Here is a 26,590-nt window from a genome sequence, read left to right on the forward strand (position 1 = left end):
TGGTTCATGTTCTCAGAACTGGCAGTAGAAATCAGGCACAGAAAGTAAATAGGAGTAACCTTCCCCGAAAATGTCTGTCTTCCCTGTTCTCTGAACACAGCCTCGGACCCTCGCCCTCTCCCCAAATTCTTTCACTTGCCCGGGCTGCAGTGCCTCAGGCTCGCAAAAGGCTCAGATTTGAATGTTTGGTGTTAATGACTGGGTTTATGAAGAGCATTCAGTCAGCATTTATTGCTTCCTTTTTTCTTAGAAGACTGGGGCGCTGCACTGTGCCTAACACTTTATTGAACACTTCACTAAATGCGCTACTGGTGGATACTGCAGGGGAGAGAGAAATGGGAATCAGATGTTTGCGGTTTAGTAGATGTGATGGATTACACACAAAAACAGCTGTACCACGAGCAGGGAAGACTCTTGCCCTGTGAGTCTGGGCAGTGCTTCTGCGTACTACGAGCATCGAAAGGAGCTAGTGCTGTTTGGACTAAGACAGCTTTTCTGTGGAAGATGTCTCTGAAGTAAACAATCAACAGGAAAATGGTTTGACACTCACGCATTTGTAGTAAGATTGCATCTTGTAAATAAGCCTGGGCACAAGTGTGCATTCAAATCTTTAGTTATCATCTCACTAGCATGTTTTGAGAATTAAGAGCTAGAGAATAACAGCAAAATATATTAAATCATTATTAAACTCCATTATCTCTACAGTGGTGCTCTAGGTTTTTCACATGGCAGCCAAGAGACAAGTGACTGCCGAGGTATCCCTATCTTCCCCTGCCTCTCCTCCTGCTCCATAGACTGTTTGACATTGATTTTTTTAAACAAATGAAGTATAGTTGTTTTATAATATTGTATTAGCTTCAGGTGTACAGTGTAGTGATTCAATATCTTTATAGATTATATTCCATATAAAGTTATAATAATATAATGGCTGTATTTCCCTGTGCTGTACCTTGTGTTATCCTTATTGCTTGTCTGTTTTATAGACAGGAATTTGTACCACTTAATTCCCTACCCCTGTTTTGCTCCTCCTCCTTCCCTCTCCCCACTGGTAAATGGTCTGTTATTTCTACTGTGAATATGCTTCTATTTTGTTATATACATTGATTTATTTTTTAGATTCCACATATAGATTGTGGAATCTATAGATTCCACATATAATAGATTCCACATTATAGATGGGGAAACAGTGGAAACAGTGGCTGACTTAATTTTTGAGGGCTCCAAAATCACTACAGATGGTAATTGTAGCCATGAAATTAAAAGATGCTTACTCCTTGGAAGGAAAGTTATGACCAACCTAGACAGCATATTCAAAAGCAGAGACATTTACTTTGTCAACAAAGGTCCGTCTAGTCAAGGCTGTGGTTTTTCCAGTAGTCATGTATGGATGTGAGAGCTGGACTATAAAGAAAGCTGAGCGCCGAAGAATCGATGCTTTTGAACTGTGGTGCTGGAGAAGATTCCTGAGAGTCCCTTGGACTGCAAGGAGATCCAACCAGTCCATCCTAAAGGAAGTCAGTCCTGGGTGTTCATTGGAAGGACTGATGTTGAAGCTGAAACTCCAATATTTTGGCCACCTAATGTGAAGAGCTGACTCATTTGAAAAGACCCTGATGTTGGGAAAAGATTGAGGGCAGGAGGAAAAAAATTGAGGGCAGGAGGAGAAGGGGACGACAGAGGATGAGATGGTTGGATGGTATCACCGACTCAATGGACATGAGTTTGGGTGAACTCTGGGAGTTGGTGATGGACTGGGAGGCCTGGCGTGCTGCGGTTCATGGGGTCACATCTGAGTGACTGAACTGAACTGATAGGTGATAATGTATACCGTGTTGGTTTTTCTCTTTCTCACTTACTTCACTAAATGTATTATTCTTTAGGTCCATCTGAGAGTTTACGTTAAAAAAGGCAGTGTTGGAAGGCAAATTTGAACTAGCCTCAAGGCAGCTGTTGAAACTAGTAACCAGTTAGAACTGCCTTGGGCTCCTTTGATACTTGTGGGTTGTGGAAAATTCCCCAGGGAAAAGAGTGACTGTAATTAGATGCTGGTCATTGTTGTTAAAAAAAAAATGTGGCGTTCGGGCTCCGTTGCTGTCTGTGGAAAGGTGACAGCCTGGGAGCCCTGGGATGGAGGAAGCCACCCACCCTCCACCCTGCCTGGAGCTGGTCTGAGTCAGCAGGCGGCTGAGGCAGGAGAGCCGCCATCCAGGGAGTAGAAATTTGTTGTTGTTGTTCAGTCCTGTTTGACTCTTTGTGACCCCAGCAGGACAGGCTTACCTGTCCTTCACTATCTCTCGGAGCTTGCTCGAACTTATATCCATTGAGTCGATAATGCCATCCAACCATCTCATCCTCTGTGGCCCTCTTCTCCTGCCTTTTATCTTTCCCAGCATCAGGGTCTTTTCCCAATGAGTCAGTTCTTCGCCTCAGGTGGACAAAGTATTGGAGCTTCAGGTTCAGCATCAGTCCTTCCAATGAATATTCAGGACTGATTTCCTTTAGGATTGACTGGTTTGATCTTGCTGTCCAAGGGACTCTCAAGAGTCTTCTCCGACACCACAGTTCAAAAGCATCAGTTCTTCAGCACTCAGCTTTCTTTATAGTCCAACTCTCACATCCATACATGACTATTGAAAAAACCATAACTTTGTCTATACAGACCTCTGTGGGCAAAGGAATGTCTCTGCTTTTTAATATGCTGTATAGGTTTGTCATAGCTTTTCTTCCAGGGAGCAAGCGTCTTTTAATTTTATGACTGCAGTCATTGTCCACGGTGATTTTGGAGCCCAAGAAAATAAAATCTGTCACTGTTTCCATTTTTTCCTCATCTATTTACCGTGAAGTGATGGGGCCAGATGCCATGATCTTTGTTTTTTGAATGTTGAGTTTTAAGCCAGCTTTTTTACTCTCCTCTTTCACCTTTATCAAGAGGTTCTTTTCTAGAAATTGGGGTGTGTTTAATTTATATCACCAGTCAGGAAAACTCATTTTTCTTTCCTCCTCTTCTCTCAAACCTGCAAACAAGTTTATAATCACAAGCTTCAACTTAAGCTTGTTTGGAATATTTCATTCAAAAGTTTCTGCTTTGTTAATTTTTTCTTTGTATTTGGCATTCGTCTAGCAACATCTGTATGTTTTTTCCCCAAATCTACTTTTTGCTTCTCATTTCAATCTTCTGCTTAATTCCTGTCTTAAAATTTTATACTTTCGGAAGAAATAGAGCTTTATTCTGGAGAAGGAAATGGCAACCCACTCCAGTGTTCTTGCCTGGAGAATCCCATGGACAGAGAAGCCTGGTAGGCTGCAGTCCATGGGGTCGCACAGAGTCGGACACGACTGAAGCGACTTAGCAGTAGCAGCAGCAGAGCTTTATTCTGAAAATTTCTTATCTCCATTTGTTACTGTTAGTATGTATTTTCTTTGTTTATTCTAAGACACTTAGCTTGAGAACTAGAATAGCATTTTTTGATTCTTTATTGGGTTTTTCTAAATTGAGAGAATACTCATTATAACTAAAAAAAACTCCTTAATAATTGATTTGAATAGTTTAAAATCCCCATCCTACTGAGCCTTTCTGGTGCTCAGGGACTCCTGCCCATTCTCAGCTGGTGCTCCGTGAGATCCTTAGCTCTGAAGATGTATTCATGACGCATCTGTGGAGAGAAAGTACTCCATGCCCACCTGCTCCTCCACCATCTTGTCATCCCCTTTATCTAAAAGCTTCAGAGGACTGATGCCTAATACAGTTCACAGGTGTTAAATCTGTTTATTGTGAGATATACCATCCATGTAGAAAAATATGTCAGACACAGAGGTCGTAAAGAACAATGACAGAGGGAACACCCCAAAACTGCCACCCAGATCCAGACCTGCAAGACCACATGTGTGCCCTTCCCTAATCGCAGTTTCCAGCCCCCTCTCCTTTTCTGGTAATTAGTCTACTGCTTTATATTTGCCTTGCTTTAAAAATTTTACTTGTACTTACACAGTCTTAAGTGATAAATTAGTTTGGCTGTTTTGAACTTTATGTAAATGAATTCATGTTGTAAGTATTCTTTCATAAGGTCCTTCTGCTCAGCATTGTGCCTGTGAAATTCCCTCCTCTTCTGTGTAGTGTTTATTTACATTGCTGTATAGAATTCTGTTGTTAGAGTATAGCACACACGATCCATTTAGGTTTGTTTCAGTGTCTGGCTAATGTAAATGCCACTGCTGCTATAAATGGCTGTTTATTTATTCCCTGGAGAGTTTGAAGGCTCTGTCTGGTGCACATATTCAGGAGAGGAATTGCTGCTTGCAGAGCATTCACATCTTCAGTAGTACTAGCTAACACCAGCAGTTTTCCAGAGTGGTGACAGCCTTATAGCTTTTAATGAATCCATTTCTATCAAAATTGTCTAAATGAAAGACATCTCCCCCAGTTTATTTTATCTCTGATGTTTAACATTAATTCTGATAATTAAAAAAAAATGAAAATACATTTTTATCCCCCCCAATAGTAAATTTTATCTGTGTTGGTGGAAAGTAGGAATCAGATAAAACCAGAATAACCCGTAGTGAGATAATTCTAGTTGGAAAATAGAATCTCTGACTGGAGGCAGGTGGGGCAGCGTGTGTAGCATGGGACCTCCTGGGTAGTAGATGTTCAGTTAAGGTTTGTTGGTCAGTTAATCCAGAAGTGCCTATAATTGGTAAAGGATTTTTTTTTAATGATGTACAGTTGTATCCCTAAGTTGTACTTTCCCAAATTCTGGAACTCCTAATTTACCATTAGAACTGGATGGTGTGGAGAGTTAGAGTGTGAAGCATCTTACCAGTTTACTGTCTCCTAGAAGATGGTTGTCATATTGTTACTTCAGTCAGGCACATGTATTATTTGCTCTTAGATTGTAATCTCCTAAAGGCAGGAATAGATTTTTCGGTGATTTAATATAGGAATAGTTTGAAAATAAGCTGCAATTAACAAAAGCACGTTTGAGCTAGAATTCAGACGTTAGCATTGTTTATTTCTAATGAAAGATTCCGGCGGTGGCTCATGGGCCTGTATTATAGTTTTAGGGTAGAAAAATCAACTATGCAATCTATTATTGAAAAACTTTGTATGAATAGTTGTTTTTCTCACCTGATTTTAAAAATCGAGGTGAGATATATTAATACGTAACAAATCTATCATTTTAATCATTTTTACCCATACAGTTCAACAACAATGACCTTAATAGAAGTACATGCACATTTTTATGCAGCCATTACCACTGGCCAGGTCCAGAATTTTTTCTTCATCCCAAACTGAAAGTCTGTACCCATTAAATAAGAACTCCCCAATCTCCCCTCTCCCAGCTCCTTGCAGCCACCATTCTACTCTGTCTTTATGAAATTGACTGCTCTAGATTCTTCATATAAGTGGAATCATACTTACATATATATTTGTCCTTATGTATCTGGCTTATTTCACTTAGCATAACGTCTTCAAGTTTCATCCATGTAGCATGTGTCAGAATTTCTTTTTAAGGCTGAATAATACTGTATGTGTTTCCACATCTTTACCCACTCATCTGTCTGAGGACACTTGGGTTCCCTCCACCTTCAAGCTTTTGTGAATAGTGCTGCTTTGAACATGGATGTGCATGTGCAAATATTTGTTTCGAGTCACTGCTTTCAGTTGAATAGTTGCTTTTTAACCTTTTTATACCAAACCCTTTTACTAGTGCTGATTTGAAAATCAGCTTCCCCTAGAAACTGATCAGTTATATTCTTATTTTCTCATGAGAAAATAAGACAGAAAGAAGGAGAGCGTCCCACATCGCCTGTTTCTATTAATGGTAGCACTAAGATTGGCACCAGCCTGGGCCTTGCAGGTCATGGGGTTGCAAGGAGTCAGACACAACTTAGCAACTGAAAAGCTGAGCTTCCCTGTGGCTCAGTGGTAAAGAATCCACCTGCCAGTGCAGGGGACGGGGGTTTGATCCCACATTCTGTGGAGCAACTAAGCCCATGTGCTGCAGCTACTGAGCCTGTGCTCTGGAGCCCAGGAGCTGCAGCTCCTGAAGCCTCCAGCCGGAGAGCCCATGCCCTGTAATAAGAGAAGCCGCTACAGCGGGAAGCCGGCTCTCTGCCACTGGAGAGTAGTCCCTGCTTGCTGCAACTACGGAAAAGCCTGAGCAGCAATGAAGCCAAAAATAAAGGACTACATGGAGTTAAGAACAGCAAAGAATTAAAAAATAAAAGATAGGCACCTGCCTTTCAGTAATTAGGAGACTATGTGTTCTTTTGTTGTTAGATTTTGATATCCAGTATCCATGAGAAATAATAAAGTTGCATGCCATTTTTCTTTAAAATAGCTGCCTTATTTGTCTAGCATATATGGAACTTTTAATTTTAAAAGTTTGGTTAAAAACCATAGCAACATACACAAAATGAAACACTTTTGTCTGTGCTTTTACTATGGAAATTTATCCTACATACTGATACTTTATTTCAGTAGTTATTTAAGGCTTGCATTCTGGAGAGTTGGGATGTCGGTGATATTTAACCTTTTTGGTTTTAGGGCCCCTTTGTATCTCAAAAATTACTGAAGTCCAAAAAGAGCTTTGAGTATGTGGGTATTGGTGCTCAGTCTCTTGTGTCCGACTCTGCAACCCCATGGACCGTAGCCTGCCAGGCTCCTCTGTCCGTGGGATTCTCCAGGCAAGAATACTGGAGTGGATTGCCATTTCCTCCTCCAATGTGGGTGTGAGCTGCTGATTTACCATATTAGAAACTAAAACTGAGAAACAAAAAAATTTACTAGCTCATCTAAAAACAAACCTAAAAATTATAAATAATCTATTTTCTATGGAAAAATAGCTGTATTTTCTAACTGAAAGCTTTACTGAGAAGAGTATCATTATTTCACATTTTGGTACAATATCTTCAGTGTCTCAGTTCAGTTCAGTCACTCAGTTGTGTCCGACTCTTTGCAACCCCATGAATTGCAGCACTCCAGGCCTCCCTGTCCATCACCAACACCCAGAGTTCACTCAAACTCACGTCCATCGAGTCAGTGATGCCATCCAGCCAACTCATCCTCTGTCGTCCCCTTCTTCTCCTACCCCCAGTCCCTCCCAGCATCAGGGTCTTTTCCAATGAGTCAACTCTTCTCATGAGGTGGCCAAAGTATTGGAATTTCAGCTTTAGCATCCGTCCTTCCAAAGAACACCCAGGACTGATCTCCTTTAGAATGGACTGATTGGATCTCCTTGCAGTCCAAGGGACTCTCAAGAGTCTTCTCCAACACCACAGTTCAAAAGCATCAATTCTTCAGCGCTCAGCTTTCTTCACAGTCCAACTCTCACATCCATACTTGACTACTGGAAAAACCATGGCCTTGACTAGATGGACCTTTGTTGGCAAAGTAATGTCTCTGTTTTGAATATGCTATCTAGGTTGGTCATAACTTTCCTTCCAAGAAGTAAGCTTCTTTTAATTTCATGGCTGCAGTCACCATCTGCAGTGATTTTGGAGCCCCCCAAAATAAAGTCTGACACTGTTTCCACTGTTTCCCCATCTATTTGCCATGAAGTGATGGGACCGGATGCCATGATCTTAGTTTTCTGAATGTTGAGCTTTAAGCCAACTTTTTCACTCTCCTCTTTCATCAAGAGGCTTTTGAGTTCCTCTTCACTTTCTGCCATAAGGGTGGTGTCATCTGCATATCTGAGGTTATTGATATTTCTCCCGGCAATCTTGATTCCAGCTTGTGCTTCTTCCAGCCCAGCGTTTCTCATGATGTACTTTGCATATAAGTTAAATAAGCAGGATGACAATATACAGCCTTGACGGACTCCTTTTCCTATTTGGAACCAGTCTGTTGTTCCATGTCCAGTTCTAACTGTTGCTTCCTGACATGCATATAGGTTTCTCAAGAGCCAGGTCAGGTGGTCTGGTATTCCTATCTCTTGAAGAATTTTCCACAGTTTATTGTGATCCACACAGTCAAAGGCTTTGGTATAGTCAATAAAGCAGAAATGGTCTAAACATACTGAAAAGATAGTTATATTCCCATATCTGCTTCTGTATTCAATCTGTTACAATATGCTGTTTTGTTGTAATGTCTAAAGAAAATTTGACCTCACACAGATATGTGGTTGCAAAAGGGAAGAGTATTTTAATAGTCTTTTCAGCTAATCATGGATATTTTTGTTACTCCACCAGAACTCAACAAGTGGTAGTTTCTTAAAAGGTTAGTAGCAATGTGGAATTTTAAATGTATTAGTGACTTTTTCATACTTATTTATACTAAAATCCATTTGTCTTTTTTGCACTTTGAATGATTCTGTAAAGCATAATTGTTATCAACATGCATTGGTCATTTGAAAAATGTTGCTTTAAGCTATGTGAATATTCCAAATACTGACACACTATGAAATATGAAGTCTGCTATCAAAAATTCACCTTTATCAATACCACCTTCTTTTGCTTGCAGAGTATCTTTAAATCTTGGGATTCTATCAAGCACAGAATGATAGATGCTGTTTTTCCCAGAATTTTAACTTGAAAACTCTTTTATTATTGGCAACAAATACCATCAGTGACAGCTCAGTTTGTTCATGTTAAAGAAAAGTGTCTGCCAAAGACCCAAGCCTGAATGGCCATGATTTGTCAGTCCTTCTTTCCAGTAAACACGGTATTTCATGAAGAAGGCGGTTTGCTCAGCCCACCGCTGAAGCTGTAGCACAGGCGCTTCTCCTCAGTTGCCCCGTAGTGCTGCTGTCTGCACAAGGGCTGTGTAAGAGCTCACTGTTTGAAACAGAGTGCTGAACAACCATGTCCTCAAGGGGCGAGACCGAATAATAATCATTTTTACTTCTGCATTAAGAACATCCTTAAACGTGGGTGGCATGTTAAAAGATCTGACGAGTTCTGGTACCAGCTGATGCTGGGCCTTGGTCTGTGCCATTGGGCTGGCGGATGGCCCCACTGTTGCTTTTGCACCATTGATAGAAATTGTGATGCAGTGAAGAAGACTTATAATGTCTTAGTATTATTTTGAAAGTAATTTTGATGTTATGGACCACTTCCTGTCTGGGGAGGATGTGAGGGAACGGATGGTATACATTGTCGTGTTTAATGTGGGTTTAAACATTAGTAATTGCTGGGTCTTGAGAAGTTGCTTTTGCTTTTCCCCTCTGGTGCTTGTCTGCAGGCCAGGGGTAGGGACTAAGGGAATATTGTACCATGGTGTTAGAATTTCTGGAGGAAGAACATAGCATTCATTTGAATTTGATAGCATTTGTTTTTACTTTTTCCCCCTCAGGTACAAGTGCTTCCTGAGAGAATTGAATTGTTTTGATTTTAGACACAAAGAAAGTATATGTACTGTGACTCATTTGAATTAGGGTATCTCAAGGAAGTTATTTGTAGCTTCTCCCTTACCTTGGCCTGCATCCTCTGAGAAACTTCCATTGAGTAAATTGTGCTAAGTTCTGTGTCAGGGACGAAAAGGGTAGGTTCACAGCCTCTGGGAGCGCAGGGAAGAGAGTCAGGATGAAGCGAGATGAAGGCTGTTGGCGGGTTAGCACGGGGTCTCTGGGAAGCTTCCCAGGAAAGGTGCTGTGTAGTAGGTGTTAGAGAAGATGTGGGCCTGGCTTGGGAAAGGAGCACAGGCCATGGCAACAAGAAGGAGAGGGGACGCAGTCCAGGGAGTGGCCAGAGGGTGAGGGCTGAACACAGGCCACGTGCGGGGGCTGTCGCAGAGGAGGACACATGCAATCAGATCTCGAAGGGTCCTGCTGGAACTTGACCTCATAGGCCAGTGGCTCTGAAAGCTGGTTCCAGACCAGCAGCGTCAGCGTCTCTTGGGAACTTGTTAAAGATGCAGATATCCAGGTCCAGTGCCAGGTATGGGGGTGGGGCTGGGCTGAGCTGTCCATTTCAGCTAGCTCTCTGGGGGATGGCCTGGTGCGGGGGAGGTGAGAGAATAGTTCAGGCTCTTTGAGCAGCCTTGAGTTTTAGAAAGATCACTCTGAGGGTTCTCTGGAAGGTGGGAGGGGGAGAAGTTAGGGAGCAAGTCATCCAGTGTTTCTGTGGATATGATGTGGAGCCGGACCAAAGGCAGCAGGAAGGAATGGGTTTGCTGGAGATAGATTCTCTGGAACTTTATTGCTAGTAGACGACGTAAAAGCCGAGACAGCTGGGCTTTGCTCTGTGACCTGCCGGCAGTCACGAATGGAGAGTTTTAAAGGCTCTCGCTGCCTTGTGTCTTCAGGGAAGAGCTTTTATTGAAAGTGAAAACATCCCTTCAGATAACTTGCTGGAGCCTCTTCCATCTCCTTTTTGAGATTGTCGCTTAGCTCAGGATGGCGACCTCTGGCCAGGAAGTGCGCACATTCAGGGCTCCCAGTCTTGGAAGGGACAGCGCAGTGTTGTTTCACTCACTCTGCACAGCTACTGGCAAGCTTAGTAAATGGCACGTGGCATCCGGCTCCTTATGGTGCGTGTTGCCTGTGAGTCTGCGTGGAGTGCTCTTTTACTATTGAAATCTTATCAGTCTGTAGCTCCATTTGGTAAACGTGTGTGTCCAGAGGGGTCTCTGATTCAGTTACACTGATTATTATGTTGTTATATTATGTTCATATGTTTATCAGTAAAAGTGTGTTAAAGTTTTATTCTTCAGTATTTTTAATTCTTTTTCTTTGTGTCCCATTTTGTCTTACAGATTTGTCAGACTCCAGGGCCTTCAAGCTGTGATTAATCTGATGGTTCGTGAAACAACTGGGAAAACAGACGTTTTGTGTGCCATTTGAAGAGTGTGTGTCTATGTATATTTAAAACTTTCTTTCTATACATACACATTTACACGAGAAGACAGGCTCATTCTTGTGCTCTCTTGAAGAGTTTTACAACTGATGAAAATTAATTTAAGAATCAGATGGAGCAACTTGACACCACTGGGCTTGGGAGCCCGGGGAGAGAAATACATCACTAATGGCCAGTTTTCCATATGGTCTTCACGGGTAAAAAAAGTTTGCAAAAAGAAGAGAAAAAAAAGCTTGCACAGATCAAGCCTCAAAAATACCTCTCCAGTTTAAAGAAGGAACTAAGTGAGAAGGTGACTGAGGGGGAAGTGTGATTTCAAGCTTTGCAGGTGGGAGTGTGCCGTGCTTTTTGCACTTTATTTTTCAGTGGGTCTGGTAATTTGGACAGACGTTAAAATTCAGGACTGAAGGGTGGCTCTCACTGTGTGCTTATGACTGGAAGAAAGCCAGCCAGGGCATGATGGGGCAAGTTTGAACAATGAACTGATTCCTTTGCCTTCTTTCAGTTAACTGAAAAAAGTCCAGAAATTTTAATTTATTATTTCCCTTTTTCTTGCCTGTATCTGTAGGATAGTTCCTTAAGGTAGCAATTGAAACTGCTAATCACAAAATAATTATCAAGGCGCATCCTTGTAAAGCTTCTTTCCTTGGACTGTACCCGGGGCATTTGGAGACGGTCTCTGAAGGTGGTCAGGAGAGTGCCCTTCAGACAGCACAGTCACTCTTCAGGGAGACAGTGAGAAAAGAACCTGACTCTTGCCTGTGTTTCCATTTTAAGGGGTTCTCTCCCGTGTTGAGTCCAGGCATACTTGCATGTAAGAGGGGGACCAGTTCATGGACTTAATTCTGGGATTAGTTTTTTCCCTTCAAGATGGAAAAGCACGTCATCCTTAAGAGCAGAAAGGGGAGGAGTGACTAGGGGAGGGAGTACGGAGACCTCCTGTAGCCCAGCTGGGCTGCCCTTTGTCCGCACACGTGTTTAGATTCACTGGAGGCCCACGCTCCCGTAGAGCCCTGGAACCTCCTGGCTCTGCTGGGGGCAGGGGCTTCCTCGCCTGCCTCTATGGCCCCCAGGGCTGCGTCAGCCTGTGTCACGGCCCTCCCTGGGGACACAGCCACCTGCTGGGAAGCCCGGTTGGGCTCTGAAGTCGGAGGTTTCTGGCTCTGAACAGCGAGGAAAGAGTTTGGTTTTTTTCCTCCTAAAATTTGGACTGCTGTCTGCACAAACACTAGTCTGTTTTGCATGGTTTGTGTGCCTTTTTCCCTTTATGCAATCTTCAGCTTTAGCAGCAGAAATTTGTCTAGCTGAGAAAGCAAGCCCGAGGGTGGCTTCAGAAGGAAGATGATCCCGTGTGTTCTGCCTCTGTATCTGAACTTTTGAAGGGGACGCTCCAGCTCGAGGGATTCTTAAAGCCTTAAGTTACTTGAAATCTATGTATTTGCAGCCCTTTGTGTCTGGAATCACATTACACTAAACTGGAATCTCAGGCTGAATAAGAAGAACCAAGTGAAAAGAACACTCAGTTTCTTTATCACCAGTTGTCAACGATGCTCTTTCTCCAAAGGGTTACCCGGCTCTTCCTCTAAGGACTTGAAAATAAAAATGGCCGCCACTTCTTTTTTTTAAGCATTATCTTTTCTTAGCAGACTGCCATCATCTTTTATAGAGGAATTTTTCACTATGCATTTGGTGGAGCTTTCTAAAATACTGACCTTCTAATTAGAACGAGGTCAGTTTCAATTAAAGGGGTCGGGCAAAACAATGCAAGCCAACCACAGAATTAACACCAGTCAGTGAGAGCAATTGTTTAAATTTTTCGGCATTCAGCCTTGCTCTTTAAGTAAAACGGTTCTTCCAAAAAAAGTATGTATGCAGCGGTGGAGCATGGGCCTGTCCTGTGCAGCGACTCCAACATCCTCTGCCTGTCCTGGAAGGGCCGCGTCCCCAAGAGTGAGAAGGAGAAGCCCGTGTGCCGCAGGCGCTACTACGAGGAGGGCTGGCTGGCCACGGGCAACGGGCGCGGCGTAGTTGGGGTGACCTTCACCTCCAGCCACTGCCGCCGAGACAGAAACACTCCACAGAGAATCAACTTCAACCTGCGGGGCCACAATAGTGAGGTGAGCGGGCTTCTGTTTCGCTTTCGGTCTGGTCACGGGCGGTGTTTGTAAGCCCCGCCCGGCATGGACTTCAGGTCCTCAGACTTGCTGCCAGGGGAGACTTCTCAGATGTGAACCCTGTCTTCTGTGTGTGTTCCCAGGGAGACCCAATTCCCGGTGGCCTGTATCACCTCTCCAGCATCCCTCGTTCTCCTTTCGCCGTGGTTGGTGGGCCGCCCCCTGGCAGGGACCCCAGGGCGGCATTCTGACCAGGTGTGAGATTGGATGAGATGCTCCTAACCTGCCTGTGACGCTCTGAGCCTTACGGTCACCTTTATCCAGGCAGAGTCCCTGCCCCTGCGTCAGATGGGCCGTGCAGACCACGGACATGGTGCTGTCTCGGTCATGCACAGTTCACATCTGCATGCTTGGTGGTGGCCTCACACCTAGCGTGTATTCCCATGTCGGAGGTAGACAAAAGAACTAACTAGACGGAAATGAAGGAAGTAATTAGTGGGACAAGAGCCGTGATTTTTCACATCTGCTGGGTATAGTATATTGAGGACATTATGCTATGTATACCTATGTATAGATTCCTTTGCGCTTCTGATGACATAAATGTGATCATTATCTTTGAAATTCCTTCAACCAGCATTTAGTGAGCAGTGTGTTTAAAAGAAGTGTACTTACATAGCCTGTTAACCATATTCATGCTGCCCTGTCCACTAGTTTCTTATGAGGAATCCACCTTATATTGTCATTAAGTGGTTTTGGATAGAAGGCAATGGCACCCCACTCCAGTACTCTTGCCTGGAAAATCCCATGGATGGAGGAGCCTGGTAGGCTGCAGTCCATGGGGTCGCTAGAGTCAGACATGACTGAGCGACTTCACGTTCACTTTTCACTTTCATGCACTGGAGAAGGAAATGGCAGCCCACTCCAGTGTTCTTGCCTGGAGAATCCCAGGGATGGGGGACCCTGGTGGGCTGCCGTCTATGGGGTCGCACAGAGTCAGACACGACTGAAGCAACTTAGCAGCAGCAAAGGGAATATTTTTGAAGGGTCAGTTCAGTTCAGTCGCTCAGTCATGTCCTACTCTTTGCGATCCCATGAACCGCAGCATGCCGGCCTCTCTGTCTATCACCAACTCCCAGAGTTCACCCAAACCCATGTTCATTATGTCGGTGATGCCGTGCAACCATCTCATCCTCTGTCATCCCCTTCTCCTCCTGCCCTCAGTCTTTCCCAGCATCAGGGTCTTTTCAAATGAGTCAGCTTTCCACATCAGGTGGCCAAAGTATTGGAGTTTCAGCTTCAACATCAGTCCCTCCAGTGAACACCTAGGACTGATCTCCTTTAGAATGGACTGGTTGGATCTCCTTGCAGTCCAAGGGACTCTCAAGAGTCTTCTCCAACACCACAGATAAAAAGCATCAATTCTTCAGCACTCAGCTTTCTTTATAGTCCAGCTCTCACATCCATGCATGACCACTGGAAAAACCATAGCCTTGACTAGACGGACCTTTTTTGGCAAAGTAATATCTCTGCTTTTGAATATGCTATTTAGGTTGGTTATAACTTTCCTTCCAAGGAGTAAGCATCTTTTTATTTCATGGCTGCAATCACCATCCGCAGTGATTTTGGAACCCAGAAAAATAAAGTCTGACACTGTTTCCACTGTTTCCCCATCTATTTCCCATGAAGTGATGGGACCGGATGCCATTATCTTAGTTTTTTGAACGTTGAGCTTTAAGCCAACTTTTTCACTCTCCTCTTTCACTTTGATCAAGAAGCTCTTTAGTTCTTCACTTTCTGCCATAAGGGTGGTGTCATCTGTATATCTGAGGTTATTGATATTTCTCCTGGCAATCTTGATTCCAGCTTGTGCTTCCTCCAGCCCAGCATTTCTCATGATGTACTCTGCATATAAGTTAAATAAGCAGGGTGACAATATACAGCCTTGACGTACTCCTTTCCAGTACTCCTTGGAACCAGTCTGTTGTTCCATGTCCAGTTCTAACTGTTGCTTCCTGACCTGCATACAGATTTCTCAAGAGGCAGATCAGGTGGTCTGATATTCACATCTCTTTCAGAATTTTCCACAGTTTATTGTGATCCACACAGTCAAAGGCTTTGGCATAGTCAATAAAGCAGAAATAGATGTTTTTCCAGAACTCTCTTACTTTTTCAATGATCCAGCAGATGTTGGCAGTTTGATCTCTGGTTCCTTTACCTTTTCTAAAACCAGCTTGAACATCTGGAAATTCACGGTTCACATATTGCTAAAGCCTGGCTTGGAGAATTTTGAGCATTACTTTACTAGCATGTGAGATGAGTGCAATTGTGCAGTAGTTTGAGCATTCTTTGGCATTACCTTTCTTTGGGATTGGAATGAAAACTGACCTTTTCCAGTCCCGTGGCTAGCCTGTGGTAAAAGTGCATTAACCTTAAGCGTACGTCTCAGTGATTATTTACATATGCGATCTTAAGTGTAACCATCAGCCAGATTGGGGTGCAGGGCATTCCCGGGATCCCTTTGCAGGCCCTGTACCCCACTGCGAGGTGACTGAGATTCTGGCTTCTGTCGTCTCAGACCAGTTGCGCCTGTGCGTGACCTTGCTGTGAGTGGAGTCATTCCTTTGGCTCTGCGTCTGGCTCCTCTCACTCAGCGGCGTCTGTGAGGGACGGCCCTGTTGTGTGCCGCGAGTGCGCTCTCGTGCGTTCTTCAGTCTCCCCCTGGAGGAGGGCACCACGGTCTGTCCATTCTGCTGGTGGGCATTTGGAATGCTTCCAGTTTCTGGCCATTTTGGTGAAATGTGCCGGTAAGACTCGGGTGTGTGCCTTCTTGTGGATCTCTGCACTCTTGACGGGTTTCTGGGCCGTAGGATGGGCATGCATTTAGCTTTAGTAGGAATTGCCCGGAACGATTTTCCAAAGTGATTGTGCCATTTGATACCGCTGTAGTCAGTGTATAGAAAGTGTCAGTTGTGTAAGAAACTTAATTTGGATTTGAATTTTTCATATTAAAAATGTGATTTTATGCAATGAATTTCTGTTTATAAACAGATGCTTATGTTCTTCACACACACACACACACACACACCTGTAATTTTGAACTGGATGCTCTCTTAGAAAATGTATTTTAGATTCTGCATAACAAATTACCACGGACTTAGTAGTTCCCAGTACCCACTTCTTATCTCACAGTCTGTAGGTCTGCAGTCCTGGCTGGGTCCTCTGTGTGGGGTCTCAAGGGTGGGAAGCAGGATGGCGGTAAGGACTGTGAGCTTTTCTGAGGCTGGGGTAGCCCTCAGACTCGTTCATTTCTGTTGACAGAAATGAGTTCCTTGCAGTTGTAGGACTGAGGCCCTCAGCCCGGAGAGCTGCCCAGGCTCCTGCCTCATGGCACTCTCCACAGCATGGCCACCGTGTCTCCACGGCTGGCAGGAAAGCATCCGCTGTAGCTCCGAGTCTGACTTTGCACCTCTGGAGAGGGCTCTGGAGAGGGCGTCGTCCAGGGTATACACACCAGGGACTGCTGCTTTAGAATTCTTTCTACCACCAGAGAGGTGATGATAATTCCCAGTGGCATGCATGTTTCACCATTGAAACTATTTTATGTGATTTTTCCATTTTGTAATTTTATTTTTCATTTCTGTTTTTTTTTTTTAAATTGAAGTACAGTTGATTTATAATGTTGTATTAGTTTCTAGTGTACAACACAGTGGTTCAGTTATCCATACATATAATGCTTTTTCATTTATTTTCCATTATGATTTATTATAAGATATTCAGTATAGCTTGGAATACATATGGGAAAAAAAAGATACTGAATACAGTTCGCTGTGCTACTTTCTGTTGCTGATGTTAGAATAGTTCTATTTATTGGGCGCCTGCCAAGTAGGGTGACCAGCCATCCTGGTTTCCCAGCGTGTGAGACTCCCAGTGCTAAAACTGGAGAGGTCACGGGCAGACTGCCGTGGTTAGTCATCCCACTGCCCTGGGCCAGACTTGGTTCCAGCTGCCTTCCAACCTCAGTTCCTCATGGATGTCCACAGCAGACTTAGGGGTAGATACTATCATTCCCATTTTACAGGTCGGAAAGCTAAGGTTTATGGACGTTAGCTGCTTTGCCTTGGTTCATACAGCTTGTATGGAGGACAGCTGGATTTGGACCCCAGAGCTCTGCTGCTCTCCTTCAACATATCTTTATTTTCTTAGAACTTGTGTTGTGTGTGAGTTCTCAGTCCTTAATCCACAGTTGTGAAGTCTCAGGGTTCTGAAAAGGAAAAGATTTTTCTGGCAAGACCTGAACTGATGTGAGGCTTTTTATTGTCACCACCCCATCACGTCAGCTGCAGAAATATTTATATTTTATTATAGGTGCTACCCAGACCCTGCTGGGGTTGTCATATATTGATGGTGTCTGCTGTTTTCAGCATCTAAAATTTCAGAAACTCTGAATTTCAAAACCTACCTAAGCTGCAAGGATTATTCACTGCAGCTGAGTACTGCAATGATTTACTCATTTTGAGTAAATGCTTATGGACCTGCATTTTTCTTTAAGGGAATCATGAAAGGCAACCTCCAAAGAATTCTATCTTTTTTCCTTTTCAGGAAGGATGACATTTTGGTATCTCTGTCCATTGCTCATTTCCCTTATCTTCACTGCCCTTCCACACAAGGCGCAAAGTCCCCTTGTGCCCACCCTGACACACGGACACCCTGAAGACTCTAGTGAAGGGCTGCGGCAGGATTTTACTCTTCTTTCTGGCCACGGGATAACTAGACTGCAGACGTCATATCTAGTCGTCGGCTGATTTCACAACTGAAACACTTGGGAATGTTTTTTTTCCAGGAAAACAATTTCTTATAGTTATTATTGATGTCATGCAAGTTAGTCACTTATTCTTTATTTAATGAGATTTTCTTCACTTGACAGTGGACAGGCATTCGTCCATGCTTGGTGGGATTAGTTTCCTTATAGGAATACATCCACTGTGAGAACAATGTTTCCTGGGTTCTTGGATTTTGTTATTTTTTTGCAGAGAAGCTTTTTCTGGCCCTCTGCTTGCCCGACTGCCCACCCCAGGCTCTGTGCTGTACACTGAGCAGACCTCTGTGCCTGCGCTGGTGAGGCTTTATTCCGCACGCCTGACTCCCCAGCCCAGGCTCTGTGCAGTACACTGAACAGACCTCTGTCCTTGCACTGGTGAGGCTTTATTACAGTTACCTGCTTGTGTGGGCTGGTAAAACTTACTGAAAATGGTCTGTTCTTGTGGTCTTAATTTCCTCACCTCCCACTATTTCAAATATCATTCATTGATTTTAATTTCCTCTAACTTGTCAGCCTGCTTCAGTGGGGCTTCTTTCCCCACCGCTCCACTGAGGTGGTCATGTTTCCAGTGACGCCACGTTGCTGAACCTGTAGGCCACTTTATTGTTTTCGCTCTCTTGGAAGCTTCCCAGGACTCCAGGCTCTCCTGATCTTCCTCTTACCTTTCTGGTCTCTGCTTTCTACCCTTCTTTGCTGGCTCTGCCTTTTTTCGCCTGGTCTTTCAGTGTTGGAGGGCCCCAGGCATGCCCCTGAATTCTAGATCATCTCTCTAGGTTGTCAGGTGCCAGATCTACCTGTACGCTGATGATTCTCAAATTTATGTCTTCCACCTGCATCTCCTGAGAAGTTCCAGATTCTGTTCTTCAGTTTGTTGTCTGAGATACAGAATTGGACATCAGTCATTCGGCTTCTCAAACACTAAGTCCTCTCTGAGAGCCTCTTTCTCCACTGCCCCCTCAGCCGTGAAACCTATCTCACCATCTGTCTTCTCCATCTCAGGAGATGGCCCCACGGCTGGCCAGGGAGTCACGTCCAGCACAGCGCCTCCCTGCCCTTCCTTTCCTTGTTCCCATTTGTCAGCAAGTCCTTGCAGTGTCTTCAACGTCCATGTGATGTCTAAGCCATGCCTTCCTCTCTCCTTTGCCATCTCACAGATCTTTTGACTTAAACTCTGTTGTTAACCCATTGTGGAGGGCTGTGCTTAACAGGGTATGTTTGGTTTCTCAAGTATTGTTAAACTATTCTAAAGAATTTATATCCAGTGTACCTTAGTTATCCTTTCTCTTTCCTAAAAATACTGCATGACATAGGTACTAAGAGGAGCTAGTGCTTATCGAGTGTGTGCCGTGTGCCGGCACCGTTTCACCCTGGCATCAGCTCTAGGACTTTGAACCTGCTCTTGCCATCATCTTCCAGATGAGGAAACCGAGGTGCAGCGGCCTCAAGCAGCTCACCTGTGATGACGCACCTGTGCTAAGTGACGGAGCTTAGACGGTGCCGGAGCCCCGCAGACTCCACACTCTTAGCCTCTCAGAAAATGACCCTTGTTTTCAGTACTCATTGTCTTCTCTGTGCTCAGTGGTTTCAAGACTGGTTTCTGTGGTTCACTCTGCCTTCAGGTTCCAACATGGAGGGCGAGAAGTGCCTGGGGACATTTCTGCTGACCCTGAGGAGGGAAGCATTGCCCGGCTGCACGGGTGCTCACCCAAGCCCTCTGGTGTCCGCCCTGCCAGCTCCCCTCCTCTCGCCATGTCTGAGCCTTGTCCCTGAGCCTCCCCAGGCTTCCTTCTCCTAGGACCTCTCTGCAGGCACTCTGTTCTGTGAAGCCAGTTGCCACCCTCCTCCACTTTCTGTCTTCATGTGCCGTGATCTGGGCTTCTGGGTGTGTTTTCATGCTCCTTGTTTGAAGATGATTTCTAAGAAATGGATTAGGATCATTTTTATTTTGACATATTTTTAAAAGATTCTTAAAGACATAAGATGCAGATTTATTTTCCCTAGACAAAACCCAGAATATAATTTAATTATATTTTGTTAAGAAAATAGAATTTGTCAAAATAATGGCATTGTTCATATTTTCCTTTAGCAGTTTGGTTTGTCTTTTTTTTTTCTCTCAATAGCAATAAGTGATCATGCCTGAAAGTAATGTAGACACATGGGAAACTATCCTTTGAGTGTATATTTGCTGAAGAGGATGAGAAAGGGATGTGGGTACAAGACGGTAATTTTTTTGGTAACAGCCTCCTAGGGAAGCAGCTGCAAGCTTTATCATGTCAAAGTGAGAGCGAACAAGAATGAGATTATTATTGAAGTCTGGGAAAGAAATATTTCTATAACTCTTGGGAATCTGTGTTCATGATTTATTAGTAGCTGAACCTATGGATTCTCAAGCCAGACAACTTGGGTTTGAGCTGAGCCCCTTTCTGCATGGTTTGGGACACGTGTGTACCTTCTGTGTGCTGTGTTGTTTGGTCTCCAAGGGAACACACCACCTATCACCTGAAAGGGTGGTGGTGACCAATAGATGTGACCCACAGACAGTGACATAAAAGAGCTCTAGTTTTAGTTCTTGTTTAATATTGTTAGATCGTTGTCCTTGGATGTCTTACCCACTCTGCATTTCCTTCTGAAGCTGAAACAGTGGAGCCACAGCTTCTTGGCTAAGATTGCATGAGTTGGCCTCTTGATTGTAGAATATGGGAATAGAATGGGAGGTGGGGGCAGGTTGAGGGATTAGGAACAGGATGGGAGGTACCCCAGCTAAGGGGTGGGGGAGGCCGAGCTTGTGCCAACAGTTTCATTACAGGTGTGATTCTGGGACTTTGGGCACCTCATCTGTGTGAGGTTCCATATCTGCAAGGCATCCTTGACTTTGTCTCAAGCAGAGCTCGCCCATCCTGTTGGCTGCTGTCCGAGTCCACGGGACAGCTCAGGAATGGATCCGTGTGCCCTGGCAGCAGGTACCACATTCTGTAGGAGATTTTTGTCTAGTGTTGATCAAAGTCATCTCTCTGGGATGTGGCCTGGGATGGGTGGAGAGGGTGCAGGTCAGGAGAGAGAGCCTGGGAACCTGTGCTGTGCATCCGCTTGATGTTTCTAATTGGCTCCATTCACGTGTACTCAGTCATCTCTGACTCTCTGCTTCCCACAGACTGTAGCCCACCAGGCTCCTCTGTCCATGGGATTTCCTGTAGGAATTCTTCCTGTAGGAAAGAATAGTGGAGTGGGTTGCCATTTCCTTCTCCAAGGGATCTTCCTGACCCAGAGATCGAACCCTCATTTCCTGCAACTCCTGCATTGACAGGCAGATCCTCTGAGCCACCTGGGAAGCTGGCTCCATCCACATGCTTGACCGCAAACTTCCAAAACAAATCCGCCTATGCATGTTGCTCAAGACTGTACTGCTGGGGGTTTTTATCAACCTCCTGGCAACCTACATTTGGCTTTTCTTCCTAACTGTTGCTTTTGTGTAGAATTCTTATTGACATTTGTTTTCTTCACTTGGCCTAGTTAGATTTGGTCAAATAAAATATAGAGGAAAGAAACTCTCTGTCCCAGGGACCTTTAGTTTTCCTGAAATAATCCTGTCTAAACTCATGTCCAGCCTTCCTTTCTCCTCTCTGTGTATAATCCCTAAAACAGTGTTTCAAGCAAAAGCAAATTTTGTCTGTCTTGGCTCAGTGCTTCTCTTTATTTCCTTCTTATACCTTTAGAGTTAAGGAAGCGTTTGTTATTCAGAAGATTAAAATAGAAAAATAAATAACCTTGAAAATAACATTGTTGTCAGTAAAGTTTATTTTGTAAACTTCTTAGTATCAGAAGTATATGTTTAAAGGTTTTGTTTATTTGATGGTGGTTTAGTTGCTAAGTTATGTCCACTCTTGAGACTCCATGGATTGTAGCCCACCAGGTTCCTCTGTCCATGGGATTTCCCAGGCAAAAATACTGGAGTGGGTTGCCATTTCCTTCTTCAGAGGATTTTCCTGACCCGGGGATCAAACCTGCATCTCTTACATTGCAGGTGGTTGCTTTACTGCTGAGCCACCAGTGAAACCCCTGTTCATAGCATGCTATAAGTTAACTTTTAGGACTTGGAGATTGATTTTATTCATACAGAGTTAGAAAACAGAAGTGTAAAAGCCTTTCTGTTGTCTCACCATTCTATTGATATTTTCACAATTTGGAGATTTTATTTTTTCCCCTCTTCAGGAAATTTACTACAGATGGGATTTGTGGCTAATTAGAGAGTAGGACATGACTGAGCGACTTCCCTTTCACTTTTCACTGTCATGCATTGGAGAAGGAAATGGCAACCCACTCCAGTGTTCTTGCCTGGAGAATCCCAGGGACGGGGGAGCCTGATGGGCTGCCGTCTGTGGGGTCGCACAGTCGGACACAACTGAAGCAACTTAGCAGCAGCAGCAGAGAATTACTTAAGCAACGTAACCAAAGAGCTCTTCTCTCTAAGGCCTTAAATATTTCTTTTCCCTTAATTAAACCTTAAAAAAACCTAATTATCTACTTGATTTCCAAGATCAAAATCACCTTAGGGAAGTCAGAATCTGTAATGTTAATTGACATTTTTCTCAGGGAACAAATACTTGTTTAGGAGATCAACACCTCTTTAAAATTAAAAAATTTAATATATATTAGATCAGTACTGTAAGAGAAATATAACATGAGGCACATGCATAATTTGAAATTTCCTAGTAGCTACAGTAAAAAGTATAAAAAGTAAAAAAAAGTGAAATTAATTTTAATAATATATTTTGTGTGTTCAGTATGTCTAAAATATCATTTCAATACGTAATCAGTGTAAAAACTATTAATGGGATAATTTATCTTCTTTTTCATATTACATCTTTGACATATGGCACTTCTCAATTTGTATTAGCCACATCTCAAGTGCTCAAATGCCTCATGTGGCTAGCGGCTACCATGTTGAGCTGCATTGTTTTGGACAGTAACTGTGGCAGGGCTGCATGTCTACCCCGGAGAGCTTATTAATGTATGACTTAGAACCATGGACAAAAGGCATTTTAAAACCTTTTTATTTGTAAATAATTTCAAACATACATAAAAGTTGCAAGAAAGTTAAACTCTGTCTTTTCTCAGTTTGACCTGTTGTCAACTTGTGCTTGCTTGTGTGCTGTGTGTGTTTGTGTATTTCCCCTCCCAAACTGTTTGAGAACATATTTCTTGATTTCTGACCCCGATATATTTCAGTGTATGAATCCTAAGAATAAGGACATTCTCTCACATAACCACAGTGGTACAGTTACCACTTTCAGGAGATATAACATTGATTTGGCGTGTTAATATATTGTTTTTGTTCCCTTTTCATCAGAATTTTTTCTCTAGTACAGAATCTAGTTTAGACTCACAGATTGGATCAAACCCACATTGCAGGCAAATTCTTTACTGTCTGAGCCACCAGGGAAGCCCCCGTTATGTATGTTTAGACCCCTTTAATCCGGAACAGTTCTTGAGTTTTTCTTTTTTCCATGTCATTGACGTTTTAGAAGAATATCCTTTCCTCTCTCTCTGCACGTGGGGTTTTAAAATTCAGGTTAATTGTCCATAGCTGAATAACTTTTAAGTGCTACTGGTGGAGGCTCATGGTATCTGGTATCTGTCTGTCCCTCATTGCTGATGTTAATTTTGCTCACCTGGTCAAAGTGTTGTCCAGCTTCTCTTACTGTGTGGGTACTGTGTTTTCCCCTTGCATTTGACAAGTGTTTTATGGGAGGATCTTTAAAACCATGCAGATAGCCTGTTCCATCAGAATTTTCTCCATAGATTTCTCATCCATTAATGTTCCTTGCTTGAGCCATTTTTTATGCTAATAGTTGCAAGCCCCCACATCCCACACCCAGTGTGCATACTGAAGTGTCAATGTTCTTAATTGCTTGGATTAATTCCTCTCTGCTCTTCTTCAGTGTGGGTAATTTATGTGAAGCACAGTTGGGTTTGTTTCAGTTTTACTTTGATTTTTGGAGTGTTTCCTCTTTCCGTTCTTATTGATTTTATGTTTTGAATATGTAGAATATTAATAAGCATTCAAACATGAAAACCACATAAGAACGTCTACCCGGAGAACTGCACTCCTTCCCTTATCCTGTCCACTCCCTCCGTTTGACTTCATTCTTTTTTACTTTGTTTTTCTCTTATCTTACCTAAAAATAAGCTTGTGTGTATGTATGTCTATATTTATTTATAATGTTTCCTTATTGTCTTTTCTTTCTGTGACAAAAGAGCATATTATATGTTCGGTTTTTTCTGTTTTATTGGGATATGATTGGCCATATTGTGTCAGTGTTAGGTGTGTATATATGCTCTTTTGTACCTTTGCGTTTCTGCTTACCAGCATCTAGAAGTGCTCCGTGTCAGCTCATGCAGACTGTCCCAATGGCACTCTATTGTGTCTGTGTACCAGAATTTATTTGAACAGTGTCCAAGTTTGTGTGTTCAGAGAGTTTTCTGTAGTTTGTAATTGTAACTAATGCTGCAGTAAATAACTTGTGCATGTATATTTTCATATTGTTGGAGGTATATCTTCAGGATAAGTCCTCAGAAGTGGGATTGCTGCTTTGAAGTGTGAAAACATAAGTCGTTAGATGTTGCCAGTCGCCCTCCTGTGGTGTTTGAACCCTTTTGCATTCCCAGCAGCAATATAGGAAAAGACCCCTTTCTCCCACAGCTTCATTGAAACTTGTGCTAATCTGCTAGGGGACAAGTGGTGACTCAGTGTAGTTTTGATCTGATATCCTTTATTATGAGTGAAGTCAGACATCTTTTTAAATATCTATAGGCCATTTTAGGAGAAGGCAATGGCAACCCACTCCAGTACTCTTGCCTGGAAAATCCCATGGGTGCAGAAGCCTGGTAGGCTGCAGTTCATGGGGTCGCGAAGAGTCGGACACGACTGAGCGACTTCACTTTCACTTTTCACTTTCATGCATTGGAGAAGGCAATGGCAACCCACTCCAGTGTTCTTGCCTGGAGAATCCCAGGGACGGCGGAGCCTGGTGGACTGCTGTCTATGGGGTCACACAGAGTTGGACACGACTGAAGCGACTTAGCAGTAGCAGCAGGCCATTTTATGTCTTATAGTTGTCTAGTCACAGTGTCCATTTTTGTATAGTATTTTTGATCACTCTGCTGTCTTTAAATTTTAAAAGATCTTTGTGTACTGGGGATATTAGTCTTTTATTTGTGATATATATTGCAAATATTTTGCCCAGTTTGTTATTGATCTTTTTAACTTTTCTTATTATATTTTTTGTCATACAGAAGTTTAAAAAATGTTATCTGGTCAAATTTATCAGTCTTTTATTGCATCTGGATTTTTGAATCAGTAGTTAGAAAGCCTTTTTATATACCTTGGTTGTAGAGAAATTCACCCATGTTTTCTTTAGGTTCAGGAAGACCCATCATAGAGTACTGCTCTTACAGAAGAAGTCAGCGCATACTTTGTCCTTGCTGTGCACTCTGTCATCCATGGCTTCCTTGCAGCAGGACAAATGGTAATTATGAACTCTCAGACTTCACAGGGAGCTGGGTTTTGAACTCCTTCTACAAATAGATAAGCGAAAGAACAGAGAGAACCTTTTGGGATAAGTTAGAATTTCAGTCAGTTGACAGAATTGAGACTGTCACTTATTTTCAAAAACTCTGTGTTCTTCCTCTGTTTTGAGTTAGTTCCTAAGACCAATCTACTGTTTTTGAGATTCTTGTTTGTTAGTGGGTCCTTTCATTTAAGGTGGTTTCTTCCTGATTTCATAGGATGTCTTGCCAAGTCTCCTTGACGTCTTAGAGCTCTGTGTGTCTTAGCACAGGGCAAGGTTACCCGGAGAGCGGTTAACGGCCATGACATTTCTTAGCCGTCCTTTGTGTTCCTCCCCCGGCCGAGGAGAGGCTTAAGATATGATCACCTGTATGTGTGTGGGGATGTGTGTGTGTGTGTGTGTGTGTGTGCAGAAATCAGTCCTCACAGCCCTTTCTTGGTAGAGACTTGTGTGAGAGGCCCCCTCCGCAGTCCAGAGGCTGGAGAGGGCAGCTTCCCTCTGCTACCAAATCGATGAAAATAATGCTGTAGTGATTCCTTTCTTTAACAGTGAAGAAGGCAAACCAGGCCAGGGAGCAGCAGCAAGTAGATGCTGAGGCCTAGGGTCTGAAAGCCCTCTGTGATCCCTGATGGATGGTGCAGTGGGAGGGGCCCTGAGTTCTGTTCTGGCTCAGGGTCATTCAGGTGTGACTGGCGGCCAGTTCTTTCTGATTTCTAATTTTCTTTTTTTTTTTTTTTTTTTTTATTTCTAATTTTCTTTTTCTGAAAATCAGGTGGTCTCTAAGAACTTGCCCAACTCCGGGTTCTAAATTCTTCTAGTGTCTTTTAGTTCCTACTTTAATCTAGTCCCCAAAACCATAAGCACTTTTGAGTCCTTTATTCTTTTTTTAAAAAATTATTTACTTCCTTCTAAAATTTTCTCTTTTTAATGTTCTTAGTATTAAGAGTATTGCTCAGGGACTTCCCTGGTGGTCTAGTGGTTCGAAATCCACCTTCCAATGCGGGGGACATGGGTTCAGTCCCTGGTTGGGGAGCTGGGATTCCACATGCCAAGGGGCAGCTGAGCCCACACCCCACAACCTCTGAGCCTGCAATCTCTGGAGCCCATGGGCCACAACTAGAGAGAAGCCTTGGCACTGCAACTAAAGATCCCTCATGCCCCAACTAAAGACTGGATACAACCAAATAAATAAACAAGTATCTTTTTTAAAAAGAGCCAGAGAAATAAGAATTAAAAGAGTATTGGTCTGATAAGTTGATTGGTATTTGACATTTTGTCATTTCTGTTTGAGTGTA

General features: G+C 43.2%; 1 protein-coding gene across 23 annotated transcripts in view; it reads left to right on the plus strand.

Annotated features, from left to right (window-relative positions):
• Nucleotides 1–26,590, plus strand: part of TULP4 (TUB like protein 4) — a 221,772-nt gene that overhangs the window by 63,799 nt on the left and 131,383 nt on the right. For 22 of the 23 annotated variants that reach the window (XM_055536090.1, XM_055536105.1, XM_055536103.1 and 19 more), the window contains exon 2: nucleotides 10,694–12,911. In XM_055536090.1, coding sequence (XP_055392065.1) covers nucleotides 12,660–12,911 — 252 coding nt within the window. In that variant the 5' untranslated portion in view covers nucleotides 10,694–12,659. Of the gene's footprint in view, nucleotides 1–8,188; nucleotides 8,219–10,693; nucleotides 12,912–26,590 lie in introns of those variants that run through there. The other variant, XM_055536108.1, reaches the window with a different exon arrangement.

The sequence above is a fragment of the Bubalus kerabau genome, chromosome 9 (assembly GCF_029407905.1).
Source record: "Bubalus kerabau isolate K-KA32 ecotype Philippines breed swamp buffalo chromosome 9, PCC_UOA_SB_1v2, whole genome shotgun sequence".
Classification (NCBI taxonomy): domain Eukaryota; kingdom Metazoa; phylum Chordata; class Mammalia; order Artiodactyla; family Bovidae; genus Bubalus; species Bubalus kerabau.